The sequence below is a fragment of the Bemisia tabaci genome, chromosome 1 (assembly GCF_918797505.1).
Source record: "Bemisia tabaci chromosome 1, PGI_BMITA_v3".
In the NCBI taxonomy this organism is placed as follows: domain Eukaryota; kingdom Metazoa; phylum Arthropoda; class Insecta; order Hemiptera; family Aleyrodidae; genus Bemisia; species Bemisia tabaci.
In genome coordinates this window covers 16896190-16906689 of record NC_092793.1, presented here as the reverse complement: position 1 = coordinate 16906689, position 10500 = coordinate 16896190, and the positions used below count along the sequence as shown (strand labels likewise).

The following is a 10500-nucleotide window of genomic DNA, read 5'->3' as shown; positions in this document are numbered from 1 at the left end:
CGTTTGTTCTCCATCGACATCCATTTTTACTATGGTGGAAAATGAAGGGGTTTGGACTTTTCTCGTTTCTTTATGTACGTGAAAAAACACCTGCAGTAATATCTACATGTGCCAGATAATAAGGACATAGAATGTGATGACCGACTCTGATGATAGGGCGCTTCGAAACTGAAGTTATCGCCCTCCGTTTGTGTGGACTCACAATATTTATACGTCAAATATACGAACTGGAGTTGTCCGTAAATCAACGCATGCATCCCCCCCTCATTTTTAACCTCCCCTCTCTCCATGGCAGGTCTTCTTTCCTTCCCTTGTCCCTTTCTCCCTCCCTCCTTAGTGTGTAATCATGAACAGCCCACTTCCATGATTTCCGCCAATTGGAGGTCACAAAAGGCAGGGAAATTAGTTTTTGTAAACTATAATTTGAGTTCTCGTAGGGTGGAAAAGTCGTGAGTTCCATTGGAACCTGATTTTCCGCTCTATGAACACACCGAATTTCGTGCCGATCGATTATAAACACCAGTGCCCCAGCAGCGTCACAATGTGATAAGAACCTTTGACGTTTGCATGTGTTGTGTGAAATTAGCTGCAGGCGTTTTCCATCCTGAGTGAAATTCAACTTTCCATTTTCATGAGGGAAAAATGGCAAATATTCGCGTCTCTATTCAAATATAAAAACTTGAGCATTATTTGCAACAATGCGTGGCTGATGGGAGCAATGGAGAATGCAATTGATATTTGGTTTGACAAAGCTTACAATATACATTTTATTAAAACATAACAGAGATCGTTTGAATTCTGATTGTATTTCAATGAAATTTGAGAGCGGATCTTGAAGACAATTTGAGATGGACTCAAGAAAAGAATTCTCACTGTGGACCCCATCTGAGATCAATTTTGATGTAGAATCCCTGTCAAAAAATAAACGACCAAAATTTTCCGAAAAAATTCGCCCGCTCATTTTAATGTACAAACTTTTTGGTCTCGTATCATTTTCGTATCGGAAGGACGGATGCTCTGTGATTCTGGTGCAGGACACTTTCAGTTTTTCGACAGTCGCGATAAAATCCGTCCTACTTGCAACGACGATTTATCTTTGGGGAGCCGAACCTAAGCATTGGCGCAGACAGTTGGATCTGACAATATTTTGGCTTCTATTGGGCGCCTCAGCTTACACGGAGAAATGCTTTTTAGATGCAATAAACACCATCGATAAATTCGACTCTCTGATGTATCACAGGTTTGCTCAAATTCAGAATCTTCATTTTTTCGTGGTATGTAGGCCGTTGTGTTGGTGATTGGTAATTGCACGTATTTCTACCAAACGAAACTATGTGCATTATGACGTGAGCCCTGTTATGCATATATTCTTATGGGTCTCAGGGCTCATGTCTTATTGCACATAGTTCCGTTTGAATCGAGTAAAGTGGGAAGGGACCATATTCTTTGGCTTATTTTCGCAACAATTCATTTACGATCCATTTATTTACCTGTACCAAAAATGATTTTACAGACGTGGCTACTTATTAGGCTCCTTTCTGTTAGATTCGGTTGAAATATGTTTGTATTGTCAAAGTTAATAACCTAACGTCAGGAAGAAGCTGGTTCTAGAAAAAAGAAAGTGGCAAAACATGGACAAAAAATGCCACTATTTTACAGCGGTTACTTTCTTATGCTCTTCAGTTTGCAAAATCACCGATTAAGAGAAATGCGGTGTAGCGCAGCCTGGTGTTAAAACTTCAGCAGTAGGCCCGCACCACTTGTCAATGCCCGAGTAATGAGGCAACTTTATCAACTATTTATCAACTGTACACATTGACCTTTTTAATGCATACTGGTAACTAGTAAATACTTAGGTTCGGAAATATTCCTCAAAAATTTTCCGGAATGTGGCGCTCTATTACATCCTCGGAAAAAAAACCAATACGGGCTGTGAATACTATATATACCGTAAGTTCCGAGCTCCAAGACATAGTGTTCCGGGTGCTGGAGCTGAAGCTTTGACCGCTCTGGGTGCTACGGTTATAGGACATTTCGTCAACGATTTTTTGTCCGCGCACCTGTTTTTTCCAGTAATTTACGTCCACGCGTTTTTTCGGCACGCGAGTTTTGGTCCACGTGCCAGTTGAGACCCAAAGTTAATTGGCCCACATGTAAATACAAACGACAATTGCTCACGACGTTTTTGGATGAAAATATATAATGTCTTGGAAGAATGAGGGTTTGCTTGTTTTTTTTTGTTTTTTTTTGTCTGTTTGGTCCAACGGAGAATAATATATAGTTGAGAGTTTTGGTAAAAATGGGGGAGCGTCAATTCCATGAGACAAAATTCACTAAAACTCTCTACACCTCTTTGGTGTAACAGGACTTAATTAACTTTCAAGAAATTCCCACCTTGTTATACCCGAACCGGATAAACCTCTATATTTGCCTCAGCGAAAGGCTCTTAGATTTTTCCTGTGTACGATAATTATCTTGATTTATTTTGCGAGGAAAGATCTGTACTTTTAAAGGATGCCTGTCATTTTACGTTCAATTTCGTATAATACTGTGCAACACCTCTGTTGTGAAATAGTTGCTTCAGGCGCCGCTGCAAGGCGGGCGGTCGGCCACCGCGAAACGCGCATTAGCGCCTACAAACCTAAGTGGATACTTCAAGCATTGTGCAATGCGTGAAGTATCCACTTAGGTTTGTAGGCGCCAGTGAGCCTCTCGCGCTGGCAGCACGCCGCGCCGCTCCGCTCTGTTAGGCTTTAATATTTATACTCGCATAGTCAGCGTTTTTTTAACTCATGATTTTGAATTGTTAGCACACTCTGCATTGATTATTCTCTTTAAATTGATGGGGAAAAAATATGTATCAATTTATCAAAGGAAAATAATAATATAATGTGTGTTTTTTAAATATTGGTGGTTCCGTGTCAAATTTAATGATTTGCAAAACACTATAATTTTTTCTTTTACGTTTTGTGCTTTTGTTGTGCTGCAGCGAGGTGTACGCGCAACGAAACGCTCAAAATTTGACGTATTTGACTCTAAAAGATCGATGTACAGATGGGTTAAAACCAAAGATTACGTGCTTCTTGGTTTTTCCCCTATTTTATTCATTTTTGCTGTCTCTGTCGGCACAACTGCGGCTCATTGAGATTAGTGTCGCTTGGATAAGGTTTTACAAATATTTGTCATGTTTTGAAAGTATAAATGTTTTCAAAATGAAGTAATAGTTTCGTAAAGAAAAATAAAAATAAAAAAATAAAAAAAGCACCTATACATATATAAGGTATATTGTACATTCAATATTTTAAGGATAGAAATAAAACCAAATATTCACAAATGACAATTTAAACAGATGATTCAAAAGGAGAAAGTGATAACATTTCATTCAGAAAATGAGCAACCATAACAACACCTCCTTCTCTCTCAATTTCTCCCCATATTCATTTCATTCCCATATTGTCAATATAATTTTACATATACCGACTAAAATATAACGCTTGGACCAAGTCACTGCTGCTTATTTTACGTGTGGGTGTAAACTACCGGACAAAAAAGGTGCGCGGACAAAAAATCGTTGACAAAATGTCCTGAAACCGGTGCTACACCCGGAACTTCCAACCTCTGAGCCCGGAACACGGACGACGTATGTGTATATCACCCGTAAGTCCGGCCTTCACAGCCGGAGTTTTCTTAAATTTTTATTCTTCTTGTGTCTAGATTGTTTAGCCTATGTTGCCAAAAGGTGTATCCGGCTGTGCCCTCCTAATCTCATGTTTTTTATCCTCTGTGTTATTTTTTCTCAGTGGCTCTCCCCTGGAGGTCCCTCGGCTCAACAGTCGTCTGCTGAGCGGAATGTGCGGCATCCTCCTCTTCTTCACATCCATCATGCACACCCTCCTGTACTCCCACCTGAGCGACAAGCTCATCTCCAAACGCACCCTCATCCAGTGCCTCAACTACCCCCTCAAGACCCCCCGCTTCACCGACTACCTCATCCCTCTCGTGGGCGTCGTGTTCTACTCGCAGCTCATCAAGCGGTTCCTGGACCTGAACACCAAGTGGCAGGGCGTCGTCACCGCGCTCCCGGACGCCGCCGTCCCTCAGAAAGGGATCGAAAGCGTCCGGCTCATGCACCACGATTTGTGCCAAGCCAACCTCAACTTCAATTACTACCACGGACTCCAGTTCCTTATTTTCTTCTTGAGTATTTTTTTGAAGCTCGTCACTGACTTGGCCTTCTTCCTGTACCTGTACATCCCTGATATCGAGCTGCAGTGCGTTGTTTATGTCGGGTATTTCATCAATTTCACCCTCTTCCTCGCCGTTTCGGGAAGCTTGTTGAGAGTTGTAAGTAAATCGACGGTGAAAGTCGGCAATCACATAACTCGGTTTGCGACGTCGCAGACTTCCTGTCATACTTTATTTTTTAAACGGAAAACTACTCAACGGTAATTCTTTAAAGCTTCCGTGATTTTTCTTCTATGTGCGAGGAAAATTCTGCAAAAACTTCAAGGAATAATGTCCATTTGTTCTCCTTTAAAAAAATAACATAGTTGCGGAGATTTTCAGACACCGCAAACGAGTTATGTGATTGCCGACTTGCACCGTCGAAATACGACTGACCGCGCTTTTTAATTACTCGAGTGTATGCCTACACGGAGAAAAAGAGTGTTACCGGATATTAGATCTCTGATCATCGGTAACAGGATGGTGAAATAGAGCTGGGTCCAGGTTATCCTCCGGAGGAATTAAAGCCAAAAAATCCACAAATCAAAATTAGAGTCACAAAATGAACGGCAATAATGTTCTCCATCTATTATTTTTAATTTTTTGGTTTTAATTTTCTTTCAGGTTAGTATGTGGACCCAGCACGACCGCACATTTTGTTACCTGTACAGTATTATCCGGGCCACATTTTTGGTGTTTTTTTCTTTTCCTGTAGGTCGATTATTGAACCATTATCGAATGACCTTAATCAATAGATATAATTCCCAGGATAGGGATATATCGATCTAGTTTATTTGATAACTATTCAATAATTGAGATGCTGGTCACATATCGTTTTTTTCCGGACGAGCGAAAGTAACTACATTTCAAGGTTGTAAAAGAACTAAAAAAATGTGTTTTTCTACAAGATAATGATCGTAAAGTTCCTATTTAAAAGGTGACGATAGGCTCTAGACTCATGCATGTCAGAATTGATTCAATGTAACTGTTTCTTTTTAGTTTCATTTGATCCAATTGCATGTAACTGATTACATTTGTGTGCAGAAACAACGGGTGAGCTGTGAAGTAAAAAAATTACAGTTGAGCAATTTATCTTCAAAGTGTGTCAGTCAGGTAAGTAATATTTTCTCCTTCTCCTTTTCTTGACTTTGTCGTGAAAATTGGTATAAAAATGATCTGATTTTTTCAATGCATCAATACACACAAAATAAATTTGAGCGTTCTGCTGCATTTTCTTCTCTTCAAAATTTCAATCGTGTGCAACAGAAAACATTATAACTTGATTATGAGTAACCTCTAATAATTTTTGTTGCATGAATCGTGCTCTACGTAAAATTTTGATGAGAAACATGCGTGTTAGTCCTTAAATTCAAACCTTGCTAGACGTCCATTGCTACATCAAAATCTAGAGAATTTTTAAAATATCCATTTTTGAAGCCTCGACGAATGTAAATTGTAAATTTTTCACTTGAGCAATTTTGTATTTCCAGGTATTATTGTATTTAGGACAAATCAAAACAGATAGGTGCGAAGTTGTGGCTAATGGGTTCGCGCATTTTGACCGACCGTTCATGATTTCCGTAAGTTATCCTCAATCTTACATTTATTGGAAAAAACATAAATCTTGATTTTTTTAAATATTCCATGAACGAACTGTGAACAGTCAAGAGTCAACTGTAAAGTTAATTGCATAGTGTATGCCTCCTCTGTCACGCTGATCTTCCTCTTTTCCCCGAGAGTTTAATGTTGAGTCTTCAACAAATGTAAAGAGAACTGAACATATATGGCCAGAAAAAATGTAAATATATTAGAATTCAATTGTTTCTCTTCTTTATTCTGTAACTTCTAATGAGTGTGGCCAATTATTAAAGTACAGAATTGCATATTACAAGCTGGGAATGAAATTAAAAATTATGTCCGCTCTTCCCAATTTTCATTCAAGAGATCTACAAAAAACAGAACATAATTTTTTCTCTGATCGAAGACTGACAATTTTTTCCATGTCAGTAATCGTATTCCACCAGGCTCATTTTCAATCAAAGGGTGAGTTGCGCCGGTCACAGAATCGTGTTTTGGCGCTTGATTCTTGTATAGATTAGCTAAAATAATGAGATCAGTCTAAACAACAACTTTCTACGTTCAATATCAACCGAGATGTTGCGCTTTGAAAAATTCGGTCTCTGACGTCACCCACCGCGGCAGTGAAACCCTTGGTTTCTTCCACCTTGCTTTCATCAGTCAGCGTGACGAACATTTGCTATTTGTTTCTCCCAGATCATTTCGGCTACAGCAACCGCACTGATTGTGATCATACAGATGGGACCGAATACATTCCATTTGACTCAAGCAGACATTGAGGATGACTGCTGCTAAAGTTGTAATTAATAATCATGAAAAGAATCTCTGAACATATTGGCACACATATACTTACGGCAGAATATCAGAAAGGTCTAAACTACATGCGGCAAGGTAACAAAATCGTCATCTGAAAATATGCACAACGATCTATCACATATCGACGGTGAAACTCCCAAACCACGTATCTCGTTGTCGGTGTTTCAAAATCTCTGCTTCCATTTTATTTTTATACAGGCGAAAAAACCAGCACCATTCATTGAAGTTTTCACAAAATTTTCTTCGCGCAGAGAAGAAAAATCATGGCAGTTTTTAAGAATAACCGTTGTATAGCTTTTCATTTAAAGATAAAACTCGACAAGAAGCCTGCAACGTCGCAAACCGAGACTCGTGGTTTCGGAATTTCACCGTCGACATGTCAGAATGGTCGTATGATTTAAAAACCTGATCAACAGCGTAGGAGCGTATAATACTGCCGTGCTATGGAACAACGCCGTATGAACATTTGAGAGCTGCCAAATTTCACCTGATGAAACATGTATTTTTGAAGACAGTTTTTTTTTCTTTTCCCCTGAAATTTTCAGATATTTTAGATTGAATTACAAGCAAAATTGTCTGACAAATTTGAAGAAAAATATTCACAATTTACCCTGTAAATTTCCTTTTCATCGAAGGAGAAATGGCAACGTCTGGAGGCTTACACGGTGTTCTTCCGTAGCACGGCAAAATAGTGAGTAATGCTGTTGCTTCAGATGATTCTCTGTTGAATCGTCTCGACGCATAAAAAACGCCTTCATCGGGGAAAGATACTTCCTAGCGTGGCCTCAGAGGCTGAATAGTTGCATCATTTAAAAAACCCGATCAGCAGTGGTGCGGCGTGGATTAGTGAGTAATGCGGTTACTGGCATTATTTTTTGATGAAGTAGTAGGGCATGGCATTGTGTCAAGGAAAATGCAAGGAAACAAGAACTTTATGCAACAGAAAATTAGACATGAATAGAACCTAGATCTTTTTAAGACAATTTTTCTATAGTGTGTAAAGTTTCGTAAGTCGTCAACTTTTTCTGCGAAGGTTATTATTTCGTCAGGTTTTATCAAATACCAAAATGACATAAAAGTCTAAGTTTGAGGAGCAAATGATTTGCGCGAGTGCACTCGCATTATACGTTACTCGGGACACATAAGTTTGTTTGGTGTTGCTAGGCGGAGAAAATAGACTCAACATCCAACGCTACCAATTGCTGAACAGTCGTTTAGTGTTTTTCTTGAAGGACGGATCGTGATTCTTTTTCACGATTCAAAGAACATAACCTGGATACTTGAAGACAGATTTCTCGCACAAAAAGCGTGAACAGTTCATATTCATTAGCATGCAAACTATCGAGGGACCAGCTCTTCTAGCACAAGAACCCGGATCGAATAAACTTTTTGACATCTACAATACGACAAACACACTGACATATCATCTTATAGATCGCGTAAGTTCTGCAAGGGAGGGGAAATCCTGAGTTTACAGTTGTATTTTAATGAGAGGTTTTTAATGATTGTTTACGGGGGCAATTGGAGTAAATATATTTGAAAGTTTTTTTTTTTTTTTGAATTTTTGTTACCTTCTCAACAAGAAATATAAACAATTATTTTACATTATGAGGTGGTGTTACAGAATGCCTCGACAGTTTAGAGGCATTGTATTTGAAAGGGAGAAAATGTACACCTCTATGAGTTCATAAAGCGGCATTTTTCTTTCGAGCAGATTAGTCACCGTGTCATAAGTTTTACAATAATTGTTTAATTTAGAAACCGAGGAAATTCCTAAGCTAAGCTCACCTTTTCATTTACTAACATCTCTCTCGTGAATCCGAAAATTGTCTAAATTTTTTGTAAAAACTCAGTGAACCTGCCTTTAGAAATTCATCACTAAATAATACAAGCGAGAAAAAAAACAAGATTTCATCCTAAAATGTCTGTATTCAACCGATTTTCCTCAGGAAGCGGTTGGCTTCTACAACGCACCACTTGCCAACTATTCTCCTCTGCTTCCAGAACGCGGAGCAATGCGGGACGTAGCAGTTTTTCCGCATCCAACTATTCACCGTATCCCAAGGACAAGCTTCAAAAGTGCGTTGAAGATGTGAGTAAATCGCTTATTAATAAGCTTATTCTGGGACTATTTTACTTATAATAAACCGTACTCAAACGTGCTGAGATTTTTATTACTGAGAAATCTTTTGAACCTTTATTACCTACTGGCATAGATGGGTGAGAATCGGGGGGGGGGGGGGTATAGACCCTCAATGAGCCAATTTTTAATCAAGAATGGGTCATTTTTCTCGATTTTTAAGAATAGTTTACCCCTGAGCCTCCCTTCCCCCGAGAGAAATTGTCCTTTGTGAATCACCTTCTTCCGCTTAATGAAAAACACTTCGACGGTGAAAATCCCAAACCACGTATCTCGTTTGCGGTGTTCCAGAATCTCCGCTCCTGTTTTATATTTTTAAAGGAGAACAAATCGGTATTATTCCTTGGAATTTTCCCAGAATTTGCCTCACATGCACAGAGAATAGAAATTACGTTAGTTTTCAAGAACTGACATTGAGTAATTCTCCTTTTTAAATAAATAATATCTTGAAATCTCGTGGGAAATATCTCGTATTTCATAAAACTATGAAAGATATTTTTCAAAATTAAATACAAAATCAAATGAGAGGCAAATGGATTTTGCTTTTTGGTGTTTTTCAGTGCGTGTTGCATACCCAGTCCCCGGAAATATGTTTCATTTTTTTCACAACTTTGTGACATTTCATGAGATATTTAACGTAAATTTCCAATCTTTTACACATTTCATCGCAACCCTGGGAGGAAGGGGTAGGGGTGGTCATCGGGCGAAGACTTCGCTTTCGGTTAAAAATAATTTTTTTTTTTTTTTTTGCACAGGACAGACAAATCAGAGACAAAGGAGAAATATTCCACACCATGGCAACCCGTGTTCGAGACGCCCATACCAAGACACATGTACCTGGAAGAGTGGAACAACAAGCATGTGCGTTGCTTGACTGCAATGTACTTAAGCGAATACAATAGCACAATCGCTAACAAGGCACCCGCGGCGATAAATTTATTAAAATTTTAAACAGATATTACTTCATAATATTTTATGAATCGACTACAAAATGCTTCAACAAGGAGTATCCTGTTAAATTCCGTGTGATGTGTGTTGATACGTGTTGAGATAGAAGTTTTTGAGGGAAACAGAAACAAAAAAGCATATAGTACACTGTTTTATATTAAAGTTTACTGCTTTAGAATAAAATTCGTAATTATCAAGCCAACTCAGTATTTTCTCACAATAAACGTTACTCACAATGGTTTAAACAAAAAAAAATGCATCTATATTTTTTCAAAAGTTGTGTATTTTTTTTCTTCTTTTTTTTTGAGTTTAAATTCTCCTTTGGTCCCTCCTTGTCTGTAAGCCAAAAAAATTATTTTATTTTTATCTCTATCATTAAGTCTTGAGGAAGAACGTAGAACAGAAGGAAGGAAGTTGAAGAGCGACACATTTTCAATAAAATTTCAAAACAACGAAGTTTCTAAGAAAACAAGAACATAGCGTCAAACTTCAATTCTCACATTGTCCATTGATCACGGCTGAATTATCAGAAATTCTTAAGTCTGGTGAAAAAAAAAATCCTTTCATTTTATCGCTATGAAAAAAATGAATTATCTTTTTTAACACATTCTTTGTCTAATGGCAGTGTCTTTTGGTTGGTAACTATTTACTACTCAGGGAAAACATTTAGTTATCGTCGAGAGGAATAATCTAAAGCTGATTTGAGATCGCCCACTGAGTCTTCGATTCAAACAAAACATTTAAAAACTCTCATCTGAGAGCCCCTCGCAATTTTCCCCATTTATTGAATCATG

The 10500-nt window shown here is 38.3% G+C and overlaps 2 protein-coding genes across 2 annotated transcripts; both read left to right on the top strand.

Annotated features, from left to right (window-relative positions):
- Positions 1-3726: 3726 nt before the first annotated feature.
- Positions 3727-6688, top strand: LOC109038331 (uncharacterized). Its single transcript, XM_019053361.2, has 4 exons — positions 3727-4344; positions 5269-5337; positions 5715-5804; positions 6499-6688. Exons 1-4 carry the CDS (start codon positions 3727-3729, stop codon positions 6595-6597), a joined length of 876 nt encoding a protein of 291 aa, XP_018908906.2. The 3' UTR covers positions 6598-6688.
- Positions 6689-7810: 1122 nt separating this feature from the next.
- Positions 7811-9888, top strand: LOC140224034 (uncharacterized). The gene is made up of 3 exons (XM_072297032.1): positions 7811-8057; positions 8568-8710; positions 9514-9888. The coding sequence occupies exons 1-3, from the start codon at positions 7950-7952 to the stop codon at positions 9707-9709; spliced, it is 447 nt and encodes a 148-aa protein (XP_072153133.1). The 5' UTR covers positions 7811-7949; the 3' UTR covers positions 9710-9888.
- Positions 9889-10500: the final 612 nt, after the last annotated feature.

Coding starts and splice junctions, on each gene's coding strand:
- LOC109038331 (XM_019053361.2), top strand. CDS start 3,727: ATGTTGCCAAAAGGTGTATCCGGCTGTGCCCTCCTAATCTCATGTTTT. Junction 5,338..5,714: donor CTTCAAAGTGTGTCAGTCAG/GTAAGTAATATT, acceptor TTGTATTTCCAG/GTATTATTGTATTTAGGACA. Junction 5,805..6,498: donor ACCGACCGTTCATGATTTCC/GTAAGTTATCCT, acceptor TGTTTCTCCCAG/ATCATTTCGGCTACAGCAAC.
- LOC140224034 (XM_072297032.1), top strand. CDS start 7,950: ATGCAAACTATCGAGGGACCAGCTCTTCTAGCACAAGAACCCGGATCG. Junction 8,058..8,567: donor CATATCATCTTATAGATCGC/GTAAGTTCTGCA, acceptor GATTTTCCTCAG/GAAGCGGTTGGCTTCTACAA. Junction 8,711..9,513: donor TTCAAAAGTGCGTTGAAGAT/GTGAGTAAATCG, acceptor TTTTTTGCACAG/GACAGACAAATCAGAGACAA.